The 22,999-nt window shown below is 48.7% G+C and overlaps 1 protein-coding gene across 3 annotated transcripts; it reads left to right on the top strand.

Annotated features, from left to right (window-relative positions):
• The first annotated feature begins 3,921 nt into the window (after positions 1–3,921).
• Positions 3,922–17,738, top strand: COPS8 (COP9 signalosome subunit 8). 3 transcript variants are annotated; one of them, XM_078450738.2, is made up of 8 exons: positions 3,930–4,131; positions 5,175–5,245; positions 6,582–6,630; positions 7,820–7,952; positions 12,457–12,564; positions 14,540–14,602; positions 15,789–15,836; positions 16,763–17,738. In XM_078450738.2, the coding sequence occupies exons 1-8, from the start codon at positions 4,054–4,056 to the stop codon at positions 16,840–16,842; spliced, it is 630 nt and encodes a 209-aa protein (XP_078306864.1). In that variant the 5' UTR covers positions 3,930–4,053; the 3' UTR covers positions 16,843–17,738. The 3 variants fall into 3 exon arrangements, with proteins under 3 accessions (XP_078306865.1, XP_078306864.1, XP_078306866.1); XM_078450740.2 differs by lacking the exon at positions 3,930–4,131 and adding an exon at positions 4,210–4,368; XM_078450739.2 differs by lacking the exon at positions 14,540–14,602 and having other exon boundaries at positions 3,922–4,131.
• Positions 17,739–22,999: the final 5,261 nt, after the last annotated feature.

Genomic DNA, 22,999 nt, shown 5'->3' with positions numbered 1-22,999 from the left:
GGGGATGACTTGGCCAAGAACTCCATTTGAGATTTCACCGAGCAGAGACACCAATGTCCCTCTAAGTCAATGATCCGGCGACAGGACACGAGAACCTCTCTTCCTGTTCTCGGCCACATCAGCACCCCCCAAATCCCAGTTCTTCCAGAGGACCAGCCGCCAGAATTAATACACTCCTCTACCTGCAGAGAGTCTGAGGTCTCAGGAATCACACATGCATCGCTCTTTCTCCCTATCTGTTCTCATCCGGCCAACAGAGACAGCTGGTCATCCTCTGAGGTTAGCCTCCACCCCCAGGGTGAAGCCACAGAGGCTGGCGGGCTCAGGGGTGGCCCCTTCCTGCAGCTACTTCTTTCCCTGCAACTTGGGGGCAGAGCTGTCTATAACCTCCATCCACAGCCCTGGTCCCGGTGGCCCACCCTCTCTCCCCAGGTTCTGCCACCTCCCGCCAGGATCTGTCTGCCTCCACAGGGTTGCCTGTTCTGGATCTTTCATGTAAATGAAGTCACACGATATTTGGTCACCGCAACTGGCTTATTTCACTCACCATGATGTTTTCAAGATTCGGCCACGTTGTGGCAGGTGTCAATACGCCATTTGTTTTTATTGGCAAATAGCTTTCCACTCTACCGGACGTACCACATTTTATCATCTGTTTGTCAATGGATTGATGTTTGGATTGTTTCTACTCCTTGGCTATCACGACTAATGCTGCTATGAACATCGTGCACGAGGTTTTGTATGGACATGTTTTCGTTTCTCTTGGGTATATGCCCAGAATTGCTAGGTCACATGGTGACTCTCTGTTTACACTTTGGAGGAATCGCCAGCCTGAGTTTCAGAGTGGCCACAGCACAGTACGTTCCCACCCACAGGGCAGAAAGGTTGTGACTTCTCCGCATCCTCACTGACATTTATTATCATGTCTTTTTTTTATTATAACCACCCTAGTGGATGGAATTTGGGGTGTGATCTGCCCTAAGGAGTAATATCCTTGAGCATCTTTTTGGCCATTTGCATGTCTTCTTAGGAGAAATGATTGTGTAGATCTCTGTCTCCTTTTAAATTGGGTACTTTGCCTTTCTATTTCTGAGTTGTAAGAGTTATTTATTTAAGTCCAACTCTCTTACCAAGCATGTGATTTGTGAAATGTTCTCCCATTCTGTGGATGCTTTTTCACTTTCTTGATGATGTCCTTTGAAGCACAAACATGTTTAATTTGATAATGGCCAATTTATCGACTTTTTTTTCTTTTATTGCTAGTGCTTTTGGTGTTGTGTTTAAGAAGTCAGTCCCTAATCCCAGGTCAGGAAGACTTGCTCTGTGTTTTCTTCTAACCATTTTAACTTTTACTTTGGAGTCTTTGATCTAGTCTGAGTTAATTATTGTATATGGCATGAGACAGGGGTCTCAGCATGGGAGCCCATGATTCCCTTGACATGGGGTCCCTCCCCCCATGCTGGGGGAGAAGCGCAGCCCTTGCCACCCCAGAGCCAGCATCCCCAAGATGCAGGGCTTCCTTCCAGGGCCTGCTCTCTTGCCTACTGCCAAGTCCTGATCTCTCTCCTGAGGCCCATCTCTTGAACGGACTGCCTTTTACACCAGCCTCCCCTTTCTCCGATCCCTCCACTCCTCCTGTTTATTATTGAAAGTCTGGCAGTAAAGACGGGTGCAGAACGCACACAGTAACAACTTAAACCTGGATGCCGGCATCACAGCCCTGGAAATCCATCGGCCCTTCCCTGCACTGGGAAGGCCAACGTCTTACCTTTGACCCCGACTGCTCATCCCAGCCCACCGCCAATCCTTCTTTCCCAACACTCTCTTCCTCACCCAACTCCCAGCCTCCAATCCCCAAATGCCTGTACCTGTCTTTTAAAGAACAGTGTGTTCCTCTAAACGACACCCCAAATTCTACCGGTAACCTTTGTTCCTATTTCCAAAGCCCCCCCACCCTGGGATTTTCTATTCAGCAAAGAACCATTAATCACAACTTCACTTTTTAGCAAAGTACCTGCCAAGGCTTTCACTCATATTTTTCCCTTTAAATGATCAAATCACTGGGTAGTTGATGCCACTGAATCTTTCTCTGCCCGAAATATGTTAGCAGCCGTTATTACATGTTAAAAAATTTTAAATCCTGCTCATCAAATTTATGTCCAATAGTCTTTGAATCATTTTGCCCTCGGTCCTCCTCTTCACGTGCATGTGGTTGATGAAACTTGGTTGCTCTCTTTCTCCAAAAGATCTCTAGTCATGACATTTATTTGTCCACCTTCCTAATTAACGTTGACAGTTCTTTGGGGTTTGTGGTGATTTTTTTCTTATATTCCATCCAAAGCATTGGTACACACCATCATTTCCACATGGAGAGTGTTGATTCTACAAAACTCATCAGTGAGGCTGTCACTGTTTTGAAATTCCTAGTACTTTCACCTTTGAGCGTGCGTTTGGCGAGTGAAGCTCATTGGGACAATGAAGCATCTACAGGTGAGCAAAGAGGTGCCCGCAATGTTTCCGTTTCCTGCCCCTTCCATGTAGTGTTCCAAATATCACACAAGTTCCCAGCGGACCCCCAATGGTGGGAGTTTGGTGAGACTCCAAGTGGAATCACAAGGTAAGCACCCTGTGTCTACACTTGAGTGAGCTGCATGCTGATAGCCCCGAGAGGCCACATTTTCCCTTGGAACCTGAACTTTCTGCAAACGTATAACAAAGGCAACAGTGTCCTAAGGGACATGAATGTCCAAGGAACTCGCTTGTGCTCTTTCTTACTCGTATTACGTGCGTGTGATCACGTAAATGTGCTGAAAATGTATGAGCTATGAAATACGGATTGTGCGATTTCTGTCATGCCACACAGGGGTTAAATGCACGTACATCTGAATTTAAAAGTTTTTTGTTGTTGTTGTTTATTCATTTTTGAGACAGAGACAGAGCATGAACAGGGGATGGGCAGAGAGATAGGGAAACACAGAATCGGAAACAGGCTCCACGCCCTGAGCTGTCAGCACAGAGCCCGATGCGGGGCTCGAACTCTCGGACCGTGAGATCATGACCTGAGTGGAAGTCCGACGCTTAACCCACCGAGCCACCCAGGCGCCCCATGTACACCTGAATTTAAAAGCGGCAGCGCGCAATATAAAGATGGGTGGTAAGATTCATGCTAATAATTTATATTTTTAACTTTTATTTACTTCGAATTATGTTAAATAGCAAAAAGCACTCTGGAGAGGTGAGATACACTGCAAAGGAAAAAGCTTTACCCTGTATTACCCTAAATGGCACTTCCCTCCCCCCACCCCATTTTTTGAACAAGGGTCCTGCATTTTCAGTTTGCTCTGGGCCCACAAATTGTGCAAACAACCCTACGGCAGGACACCCACGCGAGCCTCTTCCGAGGTGGTCTCGCGAAGGGCACCAGGACGTGTAGGCCAATGAAAACTGCACACGAGCGCGTCCGCTGGCGAGGGACACTGAAGGACACCCGAGGCGGCGGCGGCGGCGGTCTGGGGCCGGACCTCCGGGGCCAGACCTCCACGCCCGGTGAGCGGCCCGGCCACGCCGGGTCCTGGGCAGAAGCCCACACCGGACCGGTTTCGGCGCACGCGAGTCTGGGGGTGCAGGAGGGGCGAGAGCCCCGCAGCCGAGCACCCCCCGCACCCGGAGGGGCCGCCCGGTCGGCCTTCCTGCCCGGAATCCCCAGGCGCGGCTGGCGCCTCGAAGGACGCATGCGCGTCAGGCCGCCCCGCGGGGACGCCGAGCGGTCCCCGAACCTGCGCGCACCCCTCCCTTCCCGGTCTGGCCGCGCGCTCGGGCAGCGGCTTCGCGCGAGGCCGGGCCGGTCCTCCAGAGCAGCGAGAGCGCCGGCCAGAGCGGCGGCGAGCCTGCCCCGCCGCAGCGGCGGCCGACGACGCGCCGGAACCGACGGCGCACCTGCGCCTGGGCGCTCGGCGGCGTCGGCGGCTCGGTACGTCATCGCGGGCGCGACGGCCCGAGGGACTGTCTGGGGTCTGCTTTCGGGAAGGTGCCGCGGCGGGACCTGCCGGGAAGATGCCAGTGGCGGTGATGGCGGACAGTGCCTTTAGTTTCAAAAAGTTGCTGGATCAGTGCGAGAACCAGGAGCTCGAGGTAGCCGGTCGCGTCGCGCTGGGAGAAGCCGCGGGGTGTTCCGCGGCCCCGGGGCGGTGCCGGTCTCCAGGGTAACGGGGCCCGCGGGGCTCGCGGCGGGCGTGGGAGCCGCGCTTGGGGAGCTCGGGACGCCGGGGCCTGCTCCGGAGGCTGCGTCTCCCCGAACGGGCCCCCGTCTCCCCGAACGCGCCCGGAGCTTGTGGTTGTGCGTCTTCAGCTAGTGAGCCCGTGAACCCTGTGCATCTTCGCTCCTGACATCCTTCAGGATGCTTCTTGTGTGAACGGGACCAGGCATCTTTCCTCCCCGGGTGGGGGGAGGCGAGGGAGTGTGGATTTCATTAAAGACATTTGTGCAAGCATACACAGACCAAAGAAGAAGTAACGTTTTATTAACTCAGAAAGCCCTTAGTCTCCTAACGTTATCTCCTAAGTTGACTGTTCTGCCTTCGGTAGGATTGTTGGAAGTTCGGTCGTGCAGATGTTAAAGTTCATTGAGCTCCCCCCGCCCCGGCACTGAAAAAGCATGTATCACATTAGAATAAAAAGTTAACTAACCAAAGGATACAACAGCCAGAAGCAGCAGCTCACTAGTAGACACTTAATATGTGTTTGCTGGATGCATTAAATTGGAAGGCAGAGAGGAATGTCTTTGTAGCTCAGCTGTGATTTTTTTTTGTTATCATCACTCATCACGTAGCCGTTCAACGTGTTTGATACAATGGTTGGTGGAATCCTAGTGCTTTACGGTTCTCTCGGAATTGGAAACGTTTGTTTCTTTTAAGAGTAACACCATATAAGAATTTGAGGACTGGGAAAGGGATCCCGTTTCAAACACAGAGGCTCAGAAGGAGATAAATCACAGCGGATGGCAGATCTAAACCTAACACTGTGGTTTTTAGTGTTCCGTACCTTCTCTAAAGCTCTTTCTACGTCTGTAGTACTAAGTATCAAAAAATAGGCTTACTTTTTAGGTTACTGTTAATAAAATACTTTCTTTAAGAAAGTGTAAGTGTAAATAAGGTTTTCCATTTTTGGCCTTTTAGGCTCCTGGAGGAATTGCTACACCCCCAGTGTATGGTCAGCTCTTGGCTTTATATCTGCTCCATAATGACATGTAAGTACCTTCTACCTGAAGCTAAGAGCAGCCGCATCCCCAGGATTTACAGAAATTATTCTTGCGTTGAAGAAGCATCATTAAAACATAATGCGCAAGGAGCTTTATCTTTAATTGTATTACTTAATACACTTATTTCATATAACGAATCATGATTTAAACAATGATTAGGCCAAGTTCTTTTAAAATATACTTGTTTTACAAGTACATATATTCTCAGCACCTGGGTGGCTCAGTCGATTGTGTGTCTGACTTCAGCTCAGGCCATGATCTCACGACTCATAGGTTCAAGCCCCGCATCGGGCTCGGTGCTGACAGCTCGGAGCCTGGAGCCTGCTTCCGATTCCGTGTCTCCCACTCTCTCTCTCTCTGCCCCACCCTGGCTCATGCTCTGTCTCTCTCTCTCTCTCTCTCTCTCTCTCTCAAAAAAAAAAGTTAAAAAAAAATACATATATTCTCTAAAAAACATTCTAATTTGTTATGAGAAACTACAGTGTCTGTAAATTCCTTTAATTCTGTTGTCCTTTTTCATCTTTAATAAAACTTTCTTAAGATCTCTGTTTACTTCATTTTGCACATCACCCATAGACCAAGAGAAACCGAAAGGGAAGATTGAGAAAGCCAAGAGGTTTCTTGAAAGGTGTCCTTTTTTCCTTATTCTTAATTCATGTTTATCGAAGAAAAGTCGGAAAGCATAGCGTACAGAAGGAGTCCCTTCTGGTGCTACGAGCCGTTGATGATTTCTATTTAAGTGTTGTTTTAAATTCTATTAAAGCTGGTTTCGTATCTCTTAGAAAACTCACCTGAGATTTCTATGACCCATACACTGTGTAACTGTCGGTTTCGCTTTGTAATCCTGTCATCATACGTGTGTTGTGGTTCAGGTTTCCACACTCTTAAAAACCACCTCGAAGTGTTGGTGGCTCTGTGCCCACTGGTGAGAGGAGGGCTCGTGGGGAGCACCGTGCACCATGTTCATTGTCAGGACATTCCAGAGCCTTGAAAGTATAGATACTTGTTTATTTTTATGTGTGTATACTTTATCTACTTAAGTGTTCGTGTGTTTGGTGCCCGTTGCCTTAATTTGAGACCCAGATCGTTCATAAAAAATGCACCGAAAATGGCAGAATGTTACTTTGGTAAAAATATTTCATTTCTTTTTTTGCCTGGAAAGCTGCTCTTCCTTCCCCTGGACAAATTTATATAAAAGTCAGTTTCATTCTATCTAATACGGAGTACTTTTAAGTCTATTTCTGTGTGTTTGCAGTGAGATCTAGAATATTGAACATCTATTGAGATCATTCTTTTTGTTCTTTCTTGGGGGGATGTAAATTAGGAATAATGCAAGATATCTTTGGAAAAGGATACCACCTGCTATAAAATCGGTAAGTATTCTTTAGTATATGCTACTATTTGAATGTGGTAACATTCGTTCAAATGGCAACCTTTTAAAGTTTTTAAGGTTTCTATTTTCTTTCCTGTGTGGTTCACAGGAGTAGTTACTAAACTAGTATTAAAGTTTAAGAACAGATCTACAAAGTCCTCTAATCAGAAATTTTAATTTCCCTTGGATGGTATAGAAACCTGTACTTAGCTTCTGATCACATTTATTGAGACACTTCTTATAAGTGTCACTTTGCCTGGCAAACAGCTGAGACATTTTAGATAAAGGTTTGGTTTGGATTTTTTTTTTCCCTTTTGTAACTGATTTATGCAGTTTCCCATGATGGTATTTCTTTGAAATTGGTGTTGTTGACAAGAATATTCTAAAAATGATTTTCACAGCATTGAAATCTTTTGCTAGTTAGCATTTTAGATTTCTTAGTTTCGATGGGAGATTAGAGGAAGTCGCCTCTTAAAAGTTTCTTCCAAAGTGAAATGAAATACATTTTTAACTTCATGGGATTCACTGTTTCCAGCATAAATGTGAATTGAGTTTTTTAAACAGTCACAGAATATGACCAAGAACTCACCCGAATTCTTTTATTCATTATTGATATTCAGCAGAAATTCATTTTAGTGTTTCTACCCTCTTTTTCTTCTCCAGACATTCTATTAAGATTGGTACTTAAGTAATTAAGTAATTATAAATGACACTCATAGTTTCAGTGATGTTAGTGAGAATTCTGTCCTGGGAGAGGCTACAGTGTATGGCATCTTAGATTGGCAGTCTTTATTATTAGCCATTTTGTTATACTTATATCCAAAAAATACGTATATATATTTTACATGCACACGTATATGAAGATGCTCTATCATGTATATTATGTATGTGTATATATGAGGTAACCAATATGTTTTTGAAAATGATGTGTAAGAAAATTAATTACCAGACTTAGTTCTGAAGTATTTTTAGATTATTTCAGGTTTTAATTTTCTATTATAATAAAAATGTGTGTAAACCACACAGATAGATTTTACCTTACTGTCCACAGCATTTAAAATCCTTTTTGATGGTGATTGGGCTAAAGAAATCATGATCCTCTTAAAAGAAATGTTGAATTATGTTTTAAGATACAGTTGCTGGTAAATCTGCAGACTGCATATTCTCAAAGGCAGTAATATTTATTGCAGGCGAACTCTGAACTTGGGGGAATTTGGTCAGTAGGACAAAGAATCTGGCAGAGAGATTTCCCTGGGATCTATTCGACCATCAACGCACACCAGTGGTCTGAGACGGTCCAGCCGATCATGGAAGCACTTAGAGGTAGTGTTTCTTTGTGCTTAAAAATTAAATTAGGCCTGTTCTCTAAGTGCTGTAATGTTGAAGTAAGTCAGTTTTTTTTAAAAAAATAGATCTAATTTAAAAAGAAAAAAAAAGTTACTTTCTGCTAGGTGAGTGGGGCAGCTTTCAAAATTCTTTTGGAAGGATTTGCTGTAACCACGTGTCTTCATTTAGTCTTGCTTGAAATTCTATCGGTGGCCAAGGGATTCACTCACTGTCTCTTTCATTTAATTCTAAATTGAAAGTGCTCTTGTCAGTAGGAAGATTTTTGCTACTAAAATGAAATCTTAGAAGACTCTACGAAGCCCAAGCTGTGGGGTGGTTAAGGTCTTAAACCCCAGGTGTTTGAAAGTGGAGACGATGCTTTGGAGGTTGTCGACCTCAGCCTTTGGTAGGGTTTGTCTTCAGCTTCTGGGTTTGTAATTCAGTTCAGTACATAGATGCTCAAATGGTTTTCCATTGCTTTGAAAGATTACAAGTCCGTGTGACATGGCACTGATCCTACGATGCAACTTGACCCTGCCTGTCTGCTCTCCCACCCCGGGCACCTGACCGTCTGTCCCAGTCTTGCTGGTTCACTCTTACAAATCCATACAGCGCTCTCTTAATGCGGTTACCTGGTTTCTGTAGGTAACACCTGCCTCCGCTCCCTGCCTTCCTTCTCTGGAGGAGTCAGCGAGCAGGGGTTTTTGAATAACCAACTGCTCATCCCTCTGTCAAGGGATAGCACCTTCTCAGGGGAGCAGGAGGTGAAGGTTGCTTCTGAGACGGACCTGATTTCTCTTGGAAAGGCGAAGCCGCATCAGCGTAAAACAGAACAAGGTCAGGGATAGCACAGGAGGCGCTTCCTTTAAATATGAAGGAAGTGAGCAGGACCGCAGGCCCGCAGGTGGGAGGGAGGCATGCGGTACGAGGTCGCCCGGGGACAGCAGGGGCAGGTTCGGATGCTCCCACAGGGAAACCGCCTCAGCTTCTTCGTGTGAGTCCAGAGGAGGCCTCAGTGTGGCGGTGGACTTTCTCGGAGGATCTGGCTCAGTCTTAGGGCCGCGGTGTGAGGGCCCAGGCCGCGTGCCGTGTCCCCACGGTCTGCGGCGGGTTCCTTGGCGGGACCAGGGCTCAGCTCTCCTGTCGCGTCAGGCAGAAGTCCCCCCTGTGCCTGCGGTGGGTGTACGGTGTTTCTTCCCGGTGCCGCCTCTGCCCCCGGCCCACTGCATTAAGTAGGCCTTGAAGGCGTCCGGCAGGCCCCTGCGAGGCTGTGTAGCAGAACGTGGGGTGGGGGGGGGTTGGAGTCCGGAGCCCTAGTTCTGGAGTTCAGGTCTCGGTGCCGTCACTCCAGTGACCCCTCAGTACCTCATTTTTCTCATTTGTAAAGCGGGATCGTAAATAGTACTTGCTTGGGGGGTCGTAAGTGAATTAATATGTATAAGCACCTAAGTATACTTACTTAACACGGATAAGCAGTCTTGTGTTCACCCGCAATATTTTTGGACCTATCCTAAGAATTTTACAAATCCCCAGGTTCACGAACGGTACTGGATTTGCCTTCATAAAATGCAGCCTGGTGAAGGAAGTCTCTTCACAGATTTGAATTACTGCTAAATTTAATATTTTGCATTTTAATGTGTTACAAACTTTCTGTTTTCTGGATTGTTCTAAGAACAGTGACTTTCTCCAATCTCTCCCTTTTCTGTTCTGAGTTAGTCACAGTCTTAGAAGGTTGAAAAGCATTTAACTAAAGACAGGCTAGTGAAGGAGCTGGCCTTCTAGTTTTTTAATGGCAACCAGCGGCCGGTGAAGCACCCAGGGGCTCCCTGTGGGCCCTTCCTCCACGGGCCCCAGAGGGAGAGAGCAAGGGACCCACACTCCTGGAGCCGCAGGAAAGGGGCTGCCCCCGGGAGCTGTGGCTCCGCCAGAGCGAGGCCGGGAGGGCGCGGAGGACACGCATTCACCGGACCCGTGACCCATCCGCGAGCAGGCCGTGTGGGTCCCCTGGGCCGTGGTGTCCAGCCCCCCCCCCCCCCCCCCCCCCCAGAATGGAAGGGCAGAGGTGGATTAGAAAGTGCGGGACCGCTAGCCCAGCCTCTCTCCGTGTCCAGCGCTAGCTGTTGGCGGGTGGGGGTAGATAACGCACACTTGTAGGTGCCGTCCACACGACAGGATGAGCGCTCTGTCAGCGTCTCCCCAGGGCTTCCGCCCGTGCTGAACGGCCGCAGACATTAGGTGCTGGCTCCGTTTATATTCCACCTTCTCACGTGTGGTTCTAATGCCCGCCCAGGTCTTAAGGGTGGCACGGTGACGAGTGGAATGGCCCTGGGTGAAAGCAGCCCGAGGTGTGTGGCCTCTGACCGGCCCTGTGGGACCCCGCCTGGCTTTTCGCTTCCTCTGCCAGCCCGCGCCCTCTGTGCTGCCCTCCCCTTTGCCAGGCCTGCCTCAGTTTCTCTCCTCTCCGGCTCTCTCCCACACCATTCTTGTTCTCCTCCCCATCTTTCTCCGCTCAGTTCTAAGCATCTGACCCCGGGGCTTGAACTGAAGTTAATATTTTTAAAATATGGTCTGTTTACCAGGCGGGTATAATTTCTGGTGGACACTTGGATTTCCCTTTCTGTTGTTGCTTGTGGCAGCTCTCTTTTATGGAGTGCCTGTGGCCTTCAGTAGGGAAAGATCCCCCATCTCTGACGCGGGTTCAAGCCCGACGTGCGGTCAGGTGCAGAGCCGGCCGGTAGGAGGAAGGAAGGAGCGGGCCGAAGGTGCCGGCGGAGGAGCACGCACGGGCTCAGGGGAGCGGAGAGGATGTCAGGCTCAGTGAGAGGTGCAGGAGCGCGCTGGGTGTCGGCGGTTTTTAAGAGGTACGAGAGAACGGGGCCCAAGCCTGGGTCCCGGTGGCAGAGTCAACAGGCGTGTACTTAGCGCTCCCTTAGAGAGGGTGGGCACTCGGGGGGCGGGTGGAAAGAGAAGAACGGCAGCCCTCCTCCTGTAGGGAGCTAGGGCATAATTGAGGTGATGGGAGCGCGGACGGGTGGGGTGAGCAGTGCTGTGCATTTAGAGAAGAGCAGAGATGGCCGTGAACCCGAGCGCTGCAGGCAGAGTTTGTAAACAGACCTAGGAGTCCGAGCGGAAACCACGTGACGGCATGAACCCAAAGGCCGAGACGAGAGAGGTGTGAGGCTCGTCTGGGAGCCGGGGGGCAAAGTGGAAGGGGTGTCTGAGCAGCTTGGTGCAGTCGTCGGGCGATGTCCCAGGAACGGAGAGGATGTCGCTGTGTCGTGGGGCCGTGAGGAACGTACGCCCCTGCCTGCTGAATGTGGACAGTAACACGCAGAGTATTTGTCCGCACGCTGGCCGCCAGGTGGGGGAGCCCTTGCGTCGCCGAGGCAGCCGTGGGTGGAAGCCAGGCTGGCCGGACCGCACCTCCTAACCTGCAACCGTCCACTCTTCTCTGCCTCATTTCTGAGACATGGAATGTGGGAATTGAAGCCTGGGGAGGTCCCACCCGTCACCTCCAGGGGGGCGGCAGGAGGGGTGTGGCTGGAATTGTTGGCGGCCCCCCTGTTAGGCTCAGCCATTCAGGACTGGACCCTAGGATCTGAGCCCAAATTAAGTCAAGAGTTTAGAGCGGACTTGAAAGTTAGGAAGTGTCAAAGGACAAAACTTCAACTGAGCAAACCTGCAGACCTAACTGGCATTTCTAAGCAGACCGTGTCGGGCCACATTCCATCTAGCAAGTAGAGGGGACTCGGAGGGCTCCGTACACAATGGTAGGAAGGAACTTGGGGCAGGGAAGGTGTTAGCAAAAGAAAAAGGATTGTTTCCATCAGGCCATCTTCCCTTAAGGGTAGAGCAGGGATGGAGAGGGTCCCTGTGGCAGATTAACTCTCCCTCGCCCATCAGAAAATCCCTGACTTACCGGTTAGGATTATTTCTAGCGGAGATTGAAGCCGCGTCAGGTATTAAGTCCCGGTTTGTTGGCGTGGCGTTTGGGGCCTGTGGTTTTCTTTTGAACAGAAGAGTGCTGTAGTTATACGGTTTGTCTGAAATTCCTAGGTGTGATCGTGTAACAGAGACCCTCCTAAGAAAGGACAGCTAATTACTGAAGTAGATAATTTCTGCCCCATTCATTCCAGTCTTAAATTTTTAAGTGGGATTAAAAGAGGTTCAAAAAAATTGTATACCGAGTACATAAACATATTTAAATGAAGTTTTCTTGGAGTTTGGGTCTTCTATTTATTAACTTTTTCCTCCTGGGTCATTTTTATTGTCCTCTGAGAGAGATTTGCTGTCTAAGAGGAAGCACAAGAAGATGATTTGTTTATTCGGCAATACCTGAGCGCGTCTTACACGCCAGGCACGTGGATCTATAAGCGTAGAAACCTTTGGGTTGATGTAGTCTTGCTGATAAAGTTGGACAAGGACAGTGACGTAACTTAATTACCAAAAAAGCCAGTTCTCTTGGTTCAATGTGTTGTGTCGCCCTCCACCCCCACCGTAGATGCCACACGGAGAAGAGCCTTCGCCCTGGTCTCTCAAGCCTACACCTCCATCATCGCCGACGACTTTGCAGCCTTTGTGGGGCTCCCGGTGGAAGAGGCCGTGAAAGGTATGGGGCTTGCTGGTTACTTTCAGCAAAAGCGAAAGTGTAAGTTACTAGGGCAGGTGTGCTTTTGAGACGTAGGTGGTGTTTGTCCTCTGGGAAGGGGATCTGGAACCCGCAGGGTCCCACAGCCACAGCGGGGCCTTGGGCAGGAGGCGGCCTGCAGCCCCGCCCCCAGGAGCCCTGCAGTGGCTCGACGTGAGTGTCCACGTGGCCATGAGGGGAGGTCGTGCGGTTGTGTGTGGACCCATTTTACGCGGCCGCTGTCACCACCTGATGAGTTAAAGAAACAACGTTTTAGTCCGCAGAGCTTTTTGGATTTCCGGGTGTGGATGAGAGATTTCGTGTTCCTGCTCACTATCAAAGCACTTTTTGCCAGAGGTAGTTAGTGTCACCTTAGAACGAGAGCTCTGCGAAGGGGAACGTTGCCGTTGTTGGAAGTGGGCATTTGGCGGTGTCGGTGAGGTGCGCTGTCCTTGCACGTGGCCGTTCTAGCTCTTGCTGGGGGCCTCTTGGATGTTCCCGTGGCCACTTTTTACCCTGGTTCCCAGGGCTGGATCCCCGAATGTTTTCTGCTTTTAGTTCTAAGAGTTTCGATCAAAACCTGAGTTAACGGTGGGCCTGTGAACTGGCGGTGTGTCCTCCCAGGCTGATGCCCAGGAAGGGAAGCTCGCAGCCACTGTGCGCCGAGCGTGGGGGGGGTGGGGGGAGGGGACGGGCGGGAACAGAGTTACTGGAAGACGCTGTCCGAGGGTGAGGAGGAAGGCGCCCGACACAGCCCCGCATCCGCTCAGATCACATCGGTTCTCTCGAGCGGTGGGAAACGTTCACGGGATGTAAGAAAGTAAAGTTGCTTAAGTATGCCGGGAGAGTAGCATTATGTTAGTAATTCTGAGCTTAAACTCTGTAATTTCTTTAAATTATCTCTTTTCCTCTGAAAGTCAGCATGTTGATATATGTATTTTTTTACGAAAATAATTTTAATTGCCCTCCCAACACACATTTGGAAACCCCTCCTCTCTGTCTCTCACCGGTACCTCCCCTCCCTTCCGGCCCCCAGACGTGCTTTTGCATTTTCATTCCCCAGGTCATCCCCAGACCGGCTCCTCCCCTCGGTGGCTCGCTGTAGAGTGTTGTACACGGCCCGTAGCATTGTTTTCCCGTGATTGACATTTTTGAGTCTCCGACCCAAACAGAAACTCCGTTGAGTCCACAGCTTGTTCCTAAATTTCCAAGGCCTGCCACAATTTGAGTCACATAGGAGGCAGCTTGATGAGAGCTGTTGTGGCAAATCATACTGTTACTCACAAACGTTTGTTTCGGCTTCTTGAAATTGATCCGTAGCTTATCACATAAAAAAGAACATACGTACCCCAGAGCCCAGATCTTAAGTGACTGCCTGAGTGTGAGTCCGGGTACCCTCCTTCCAGCCCCCTGCTAACCGTCTGGGCTGGGACGCGTCGGTGGAATTCAGACTTCATTTTCCACGTCAGTTAAGGGCGGCCCTGGTCCCCCTGTGGAGAGTGATGCAGTGATTGCCTGCAGTGACCCCCGTGGAGCGGTGCCCTCTGGCCAGCACCGCGTGTGCGCTGTTGTTTCCGTCGTTGGCAACGTCTTTGTTATTATCGGTGCAGGGATGGCAGGCCGTCCCGTCTGTCCCCCTCAGGTCTGCGTTTAGTCACGCTGACTAGGTTCACGCGGGAACACACACTTTACGGAAGATGGGTCATCTGTTAAGGGTGTGTCGGTCTGACGGAGTAAAATGAGGTTGGATACAGGTTTGGAAATATTGGAAAAATAAGCTGACCGGAGAACGTTGGCCCTCCCGCACTTTGCTAGCAGAAATACACATTACGGGGTAAAGTGCACTGGTCAGACCTTCCGTACGAGCAGCGTCACAGACAGAGGGTGGATCTTCGATGTGAAATTGCAGGGGTCTCGTGGTCATTTCTTCATCTGTGTGTTAAATGCGTGTTTCTAGGTATATTAGAACAAGGATGGCAAGCCGACTCCACCACAAGGATGGTTATGCCCAAAAAGCCAGGTAGGTGGGGCTCCGCATCCGTGGGTGCAGCTCGTGAAACTGCGCCAGGGTCTTCGGCACTGGGTTTGGGTAATGTGATGGAAAGTTCTGGACCGACAAGGTGGAAGTGACCCGGGACCAGTACAGATACAGACTGACAGACACTTGTGGCAGAAAGGATCTTAAAGACACCTCGTTTTACCTGAATTTTTGAAAGTGTATTTCTTGTATAAAAGACTATTTTATATGGGCTTTTTATAATCCTTATTACAACTTAATTTTCACTACGTTAATCTCCCATCCTTTTATTTATGGGGCCATTTCTTTCTTTTTCTTTTAATTTTTTTTAAGGTTTATTTTTGAGGGGGAGACAGCGCACAAGTGGGGGAGGGGCGGGGGGGGGGGGGGGGGGACACAGAATCGGAAGCAGGCTCCAGGCTCCAAGTCGTCAGCACAGAGCCCGACACGGGCCTCGAACTCGTGAACTATGAGATCATGACCTGAGCCGAAGTCGAACGCTTAACTGACCAAGCGACCCAGGATAGGCTACTTCAGTGTTTATCCTTAATATCAGAACTGTTGCTTTTTTAAAAAAATATTTAAAAATATTTAAGAAATATTTTCTCCTTGTACTGTAGACATGTAAACTCTTCTCCGATACAAGACTTTCAGTGGCTTCAGTGTTCACGAAATTAAGCTCTTTGGCTTTCTAAGGCTTAAGTTATTTGACCTGGCCTCGCGGTCTCCATCTGAGTTGCAGTCCCGCAGTCTTCTTCCGAAGTGAGCCGTGCTCATTCCTGCTCGGAGGTCTCTCTTGTGCTTAGCAGGACTGGCCTTTTCTCCCACGTCTTTCGAGCCGGCCTTCATGCCCACATCCATACAGCCTTCTACTTCAACCCAAAGTTCCTTCCACCTGCTCTGAATTCCTGTTGTTTAGACATTGTTGACCTGACCGTAAAGAATTACTCAAATTTGGGTGGGTTCTGCCCCGTGAAGGTGCAGGAAGTGGTGAGACATGGTCCCAGCGAGTCTAGATGCTGGAGAAACCGCCATAATAAAAAGACGTGGGTGATCGAATAGAGCATAATTGTTAACTCTGTTAGAGAAGTCTTAAATGGCCATAAGTGCCGTCGCATGCATTAAAAATGACGTGTTCTGTGTGAAAGTTCTTGCCGACACCTTGTGTAAATTCAGTTGTTACTTTTAGTTGCAGGGGCCCTGGATGTTTCCTTCAACCGGTTTATTCCCCTATCAGGTATGTATCTTTTATGCTCATTTAAAACGTGTTTCGTTGTTTCTTTTTGTCGTATGTATCTGTTTTTCTTAGCTCTAACCTTGTAAAGGAAGAGATTAAATTCTGCACTTGCTATTTATAATAACGTATCTGGTTACAAGCGAGACCAGGTGGGTTCTCCTGTGTGGCTGACGTTGAGGCCGTGGCACCTCCTGACCCGGCCACAGCGCCTCCTTGATGTCACGTAGGGAAGCCGTGGTAGGGCTCCTCCCGAGCGCTTACTCGGACGTCATCCCTAGGCTGGCGTGCGCTAACTTAAAAGCTGGCACTAAACTCCTTGACGATGGGGTTCTTTGTGGGGCTTTTTTTGTTCACTGACAGCCGAATATTCTAGAGCAGTGCCTGGCACACAGTGAGCCCTTGGTAATTATTCACCAGATTTCGTGTCACATGGGCGGGTGTCTTTCCAAGAAGAGCTGTGTTCTCTTAAGAGAGATGTGGCGGGGCACCTGGGTGGCTCAGTCAGTTGGGTGACCGACTTCGGCTCAGGTCGTAATGTCACGGTTTGTGAGTTTGAGCCCCACGTCGGGCTCTGTGCTGACAGTTCGGAGCCTGGAGCTGCTTTGGATTCTGTGTCTCCCCCTCTCTCTGCCCCTCCCCTGCTCACACTCTGTGTCTCTCTGTCTCTCAATAATAAACGTTAAAAAATTTTATAAAGAAAAAGAGAGATGTTGCATGTTAACATGGGAAGTTCAACAAAGCCACACGTGCCTTTACTCCCAGTTTAGCAGAACCACCCCTGAGACGTGAGACTTCTTGGCTTATTTTTCAAAAATGTCCGAAATCACTAACAAAGTTTCCGTTGGAGCCGTGGGTGGTGGGGCCAAGGCACTGTTCCTCGGGTGTCTGACCGTCTGTCTCTCTCTCTTTCTCCTTCGCATGCGCAGAGCCCGCCCCAGTCCCGCCCATCCCCAACGAGCAGCAGTTAGCCAGACTGACCGACTACGTGGCTTTCCTCGAAAACTGATGCGTCCTTCTGAGTTCAAGATCCACCTCCAGAATCCTGTATACTGACAAATAGAGAAATGTAAAATTTTTATTTTCAACCTATTGGCTGGATTAGCACCTCGGCATTCCTTGCGGAGTATGTGATAAAATACATATATAAAGTATATATTATATATTTTGTCCTTAAACATTATGCTGAATAGTTGTTGAAACGATTCTTGTTTTGTAACATTTGACAATTTGGATGAAGCCCGTCAGTATTACGCAGTTTATATTTCCTGGTGACTCCTGAAACCCGGCCGCCCGGCTTCCCGTGGGACGGCGCCTATCAGCCGTTTGTCCCTGCGCGGCACGCGGCACAGCCCCGTCCGCAGCGAGGGTTGACACTTAACAGCGACGCGCGTGGGAGCTGAGGAGCAGCCGGGGGTCCCGAGCCCCCCCAGTCAGAGGACGTGCTCCCCTTCTCCCAGCCCCGAGGACCACACCCCGAGTGCTGACGCGTTGTGGAGGAGGAAAGGCCGTGTCCTCAGCCAGCAGAGCGTGAGCTCCTGGCGGTGTCAGCACACCCGCTGCCCGCGCTGGAGGGCTCGCCGTGAAAACGCGACTATCGGAGACCTTCAGGAGCGCGAGCCGTCGTAGTCCTTTCTCGGGAGGGGGAGCCAAGGGCGAGAGGCGTGGTCCTGGCAAAGACGTTCTCACGATGAGTGATCCGCTTTGCGCCGCCAGCACCCTGCAGCCACCGGATGCTTGCACCCGTCCTTTGCTTCGAGTTCCGCCTTTTGGAGAAATACTGAACGAGTCTCTCAGTTTTTGTGCGATGGCCTCTGACTGTTTGGAGGTGTTTCGTGTGTCTTCAGGCTAACACCCCCCCCCCCTTCATTTATTCTGCATTTGTTCAATAAATATTTAATTGAATTCAGCTGTGTCACCTGAGATCGTTTCTGGAAATTTCACCATCCTGGTCTTTCTGTGGATACGTTCTGGTTTGTCACTGGCTCTCGAGATAGGAATTTCTTCCTTAAATACAAATGACCCATATGGTAGTGAGCACGTGTTTTCACCCGCTTTAAACCCATTTTTCAGTTGCTGTTAACATTTATGGAAATACTTTTCAAATTAATGTTTGATTTAACTCAGATGTAGAAGTCATGTTAAAAACCGCCTTGTCTTACAGCTGCGGAAGTGGAAATTCAAGAAGCAGGAGGGTCGATAGCTGGACAGCGATGACTCCCGTTTTTGAATTTGCCGGTATTGAGTGCACGTTGTCTCCGCGGGCCTTATTCTTAACGGACTGGAGTCAACCGAGTGTTCACCGATGGGGACTCGCCGAGTAAACAGGGGTGTGCAGGGCGGTGCCGTGCAGCTCTCGAAGCGTCAACGACCGAGGGAAGACCTCCGTGTGCTGAAACACGGTCCTCTCCAGAATGGCCCCTTGGAAAGGAGGAGGACTTTCTGCTGTTGCCTTGAGGGTGAGAAAGGGCCGGTGGACACAAGCGTGCATACGTGCGTACTTAACATTTCGAAAAAACAATCGAAGGTTAAACCAAAAACTAGTGAAACTGATTCCCTGAAGGGGAGGAGGACATCTGTGGACTTCATGTAGCACAACAGTGATTATTTCAAGTGACTCAATCACAGTGTTTTGAGTCTGGGTTGTCAGTGGCCCCTACACTAAGGACACAGACCCCTCAGGCTACTGAGTCTGGTTTTATGGTTTCATGGTTTCGTAGTTTTCAAAAAACTATCTTGATGTTTTCACCATTATTAAAAGTATATTTCAGGGTAAGAAAACTTAGAAATTAGGTAATCTTGTTAGAACCCAGTAATCTTAAATTTCAGTAAGAAACCTTAAATGATGTTTCTTTCTAAAGAAGAAATGGTTCCTGGCTCTGTCCAACTAAAAAGGCCTGGAATAATCATAGCCCAGCACCAGCGAGGACCAGTAAGGCTGACATAGTGGTCTCCGAACTCCATTTTCAACTAAGCAGAAGCAGAACTTATTTTCAAAGTAGGTGCTAGTCTGGGGCAGTAATTGTACGAGTTGGTCCCCAGGACAGGATGTCCCAGGTTCAGGAATGTTTTCGGAGTCTAATGCGGTTTTTTTAAGTTTGAACATGAGACCAGCTGAACATGAGACAAATTGAGCATGAAAAATCTGCTTATGTGTTTATATTTTTAATCCCAAGTTCATAATTCTAGTACTAAGATGACCTCATCATGGTACAATAAAGCCAGGACAAGTGCCTGATTCAGCCTCTCCCGTATTTATTTATGAGTCTTCAGAATAATGAAGTGATGCCCTAGTGATATCCAAAGTAACAAAATGGAACCACCGAAGTAATCAAATGCATGATGATGGAAAATTCTTTATAGAAGGATTCCACCTAGTAAGTGGAGATAGAATTCGAAAACCAGTGCTTTGCAGTCCTTTTCCTAGAGGATCTATGAAAGCAGCGTCGTTGGCTGCTGAGACCACGGGGCCGAGAATATGAGACAGAGCATAAAATAAGGCCCCACGTGCATCCGCCCGTCTCTGTGCTCTGGCTACTGCCAAGACCGCCAGCTGCGTGCAGGTGTGGCCTGACAGCACCTTGTTTACATCCACGAGTGTACCTACCTCTGTTGCTCTGGGACTCCCGGGACAGTGCCGCAGCAGTCAACAACGCAAACCTGGGTGAGGGGGAGTTAGCCTCCGCAGCACCCCTGCAACAGATGGGTCAGAACAGATCCGGTGAGTACCGCTGCCCTCCGTGTCTTGGGAGGACAGCTCCAGGGTACCGTCTGTGCCTGGCTCCGAAGAAAGACCCCAGAGAGACCCCACTGTGACCAGTCTGCAGTGGCATATGTAGGTTGCTGGTTCCTCCTCCCTTGTTTCTCTCTTCCTAGTTCTACCCCCCACCCCACCCCCGCCACTGTTTCCTGGGTGGAGAGAAGGGGTCTGTCTGCGTGTAACTTGAAGGCACCTCAATCCATCCTTTCTTAACATCGCCAGCGGGCACCAGGAGCCTGCCGGGGTGTCGTGGTACAGCATCGACCATGACTTCATGGTTTGCCATGTTTCTGCCAAAACAAACTCCCCTCCCCGGAACGAACGGGAATCTAATCACAGTTGTAGACTCAACTGCCCCTTTCCATGAAATGTGGATATTAGATGAACAAGTGAAACGCCCCACCAAGAAGCAATCAGCCAGATCTAGAACGTGGGGGATTTAACAGGACCAAAAAGTGAGTTTACTTACGAAATAAATGACCTGAAAAGGGAGGGTTGGTAGAGACAGCAACGAGTACAGATTTCTGCCCCGCGCTGGCATGCTGGGATGTGGACTCCGGTTGTGCCAAGAACTGTGGACAGATGTCTGCGTGTGAAGAAACCTGCCCAAGGGCATCACAGTTCCTGAAGAAATGAGGCTGGAGGGGCTCAGCTCTGAGCGAGCAGGGAACCGCCTTCTGCAGGCGTTTGCTGGTCGGGGCAGGGTCCCCTGCTAGGGGGCCTCCAACCCAGGGGTTTGGGCATTGGAGAGGGCTCTCTCTTAATTCCCCTTCCATGTGACCTAACATAGTCACGGGTGTCAGGGAGAGGGTATGCACACCTTTGGGGACCATTGTTCTTAACCACTATGGGGATCAGTCCCATAGGCAACAGGAATGTATAATTCTAACTCCATAATCTAAATCTAAAATGCCATGTAATCAAGTTGGCAACTGAGAGTCACTAGCCCTACCAAGACATTAAAACATAATCTAGGGGCACCTGGGTGGCTCCGTTGGTTAAGTGTCTTGATTTCAGCTCAGGTCATGATCTCCCAGTTGATGAGATCGAGCCCCACATCGGGCTCTGTGCTCACAGCGCGAAGCCTGCTCGGGATTCTCCCTCCCTCCCTCCCTCTCTCTGCCCCTCCCCTGCTCGCGTGCATGCACTCACTCTCTCAAAATAAACTTTAAAAATATTAAAAAATAAAATGTAATCTAAAGCTTCTTATTAAAACCTCACAACAGTAGAGCATGAATAGTATGTAGCCCCGCGGAATAAGTGAGGTGAGAACTAGACCAAATAAATGCAGAAATGTACCATATGGTAAGAATAGCATCTCAGATCACTGGCGTAAAGGGGGACTTATTAAAAATATTCTTGTTTTATTTTTGAGAGAGTGCGCATGTGCGTATGCGCACAAGAGCAGGGTAGGGGCAAAGAGAGGGTGACAGGATCCGAAGGAGGCTCTGCACTGACAAGAGAACCGACAAGGGGCTCGAACTCATGAACCTTGAGATCATGATTAGAGCCGAAGTCAGGTGCTTAACCGAGTGAGCCACCCCCCCCCCCCCCCCCCGCCGGGCACCACCCAGTGTGGACTTTTTAATAAATGGCTCTGGGAAAACTGGCTAGCCACTTGGAAAAATAAATCCATTAGAATAAAATCCAGATAGAGATCTTAATGTAAAAGAATGACCCCCGTGCCAGCACTGGAGGAAAAACGGGACTTCCTTCGTGACCGGGGTGAAGGAAGGGTTTTGGTGTCTCTAAATTCTGACTCATTAGAAGAGTGATCAATTCGACTACTTAAAAATGTTGCAAAGTACAAAGACATCTGAACAGAAACAGAAACCAGATGTGAATATAGAGAACAAACTGGGGGTTTCCAGAAGGGGGAGGGGTGTGGGGATGCGGGGTGTGGAAGGGCTGAAGGGGCTGACAAAGCACAAACTTGCAGTTATTAATAAGTCCTGGAGATGAAGAGTAGAGCACAGGGAGCAGAGTCGGCAGTATGGTGACAACATGTGGGGACAGATGGGGCCACGCTCATCATGATGAGCCCTGAGTACAAGAACTGTCAGGTTGTACCCCTGAGACTAATAGAACCTTGCGTGTCAACTGTACCTCAATTAAAAATTTTCAAAAAGACACCTGCCAACTGACAAAATATTTACAACAGAAAGGGCTGGTAATACTCTTCCCACATAAAGAGTTCTTAAAAACTGAGGGGATCGAAAACCAAAATCAATAGAAAAAAAATGACAAAAGATATATATTCCTCGTATATAAAGAGTTCTCAAAAATGGAGGGGATTAAAAACCAAAACAAGTAGGAAAAAAAGGAAAAGTACAAAAGACATGAACAGGCAATTCGCAAACACTTCCAAAGTGGCTCTTAAACATGAAACAATGTTCAACCTGATTGATAAGAGAAATGGAAACGTAAAATAACACCGAGTTTGCATTTGTGACCCATTCGAGCCGCAGAACCTCGAGAGGGTAACAACGCGTTCTGCCGCCAAACTCAGGAATCGGATGCTCTTAGGGTTTGCTGGTGGGAGTGCAGGTTGGAAGGACCCCTGTAGAGGGGAGTAGGGCACTACCTAAGAAGTCCGTATGCACATGTAGTTCAACCCCACAGCAGCAGAAGTATGGATATGCAAGGTTGTTTATTGCATCATTCCCGATTGGCAAGTCCTAGGAATAACCCAAACGCCTCTACACAAGGTAATGGCTGAATAACGATGGCACATCCACGTAAGCAATTCCTATGCGTCTATAATGAAGAGTGACGCAGAGCAATCTCCAGGAGACCTTGTGAAGGCAGGAAAAGCAAAGGTGCCTACAAATGCCTGGAGTCTGCTATTTTTTGTTTAAGAGAAAAGAAAATATACATGTATTTGCTCACCAGTGGGGAAAAAGCAGAGAAAAGAAAATCAAAATAATAGGGAACAGGAGGGAACCAGGTGGAAAAGAAAGACACGGAGGGGGAGGGCGGGGGGAGGAGATGCCATTTCCGTTTTGTGCGGTTCTGACTTCCTGGATTATGTTCATGTTTCACGTACTGGAAGGAGAAATAAAATACGCCATCGGGGGAAAGGGGAATGAACCAAATTGATTTATTTAAAAAAATTTTTTTTAATGTTTTTATTTATTTTTGAGACCGAAAGAGAGAGAGCATGAGCAGGGGAGGGGCAGAGACAGAGGGAGACACAGAATCCAAAGCAGGCTCCAGGCTCCGAGCCATCAGCACAGAGCCTGATGCGGGGTTCAAACCCATGGACTACAAGATCATGACCTGAGCCCAAGTCGGACGCTTAAGCAACTGAGCCACCCAGGTGCCCCTAAATTGATTTATTTTATTTTATTTTATTTTATTTCATTTCATTTCATTTTTTAATGTTTATTTCTGAGACAGAGAGAGA

Source organism: Panthera onca, chromosome C1, assembly GCF_046562875.1.
Source record: "Panthera onca isolate mPanOnc1 chromosome C1, mPanOnc1 haplotype 2, whole genome shotgun sequence".
NCBI lineage: Eukaryota > Metazoa > Chordata > Mammalia > Carnivora > Felidae > Panthera > Panthera onca.
The sequence above is the reverse complement of the archived record's forward strand: the minus strand, read 5'-3'. Positions and strand labels throughout refer to the sequence as shown.

Coding starts and splice junctions, on each gene's coding strand:
- COPS8 (XM_078450738.2), top strand. CDS start 4,054: ATGCCAGTGGCGGTGATGGCGGACAGTGCCTTTAGTTTCAAAAAGTTG. Junction 4,132..5,174: donor GCGAGAACCAGGAGCTCGAG/GTAGCCGGTCGC, acceptor TTGGCCTTTTAG/GCTCCTGGAGGAATTGCTAC. Junction 7,953..12,456: donor GATCATGGAAGCACTTAGAG/GTAGTGTTTCTT, acceptor CCCCCACCGTAG/ATGCCACACGGAGAAGAGCC.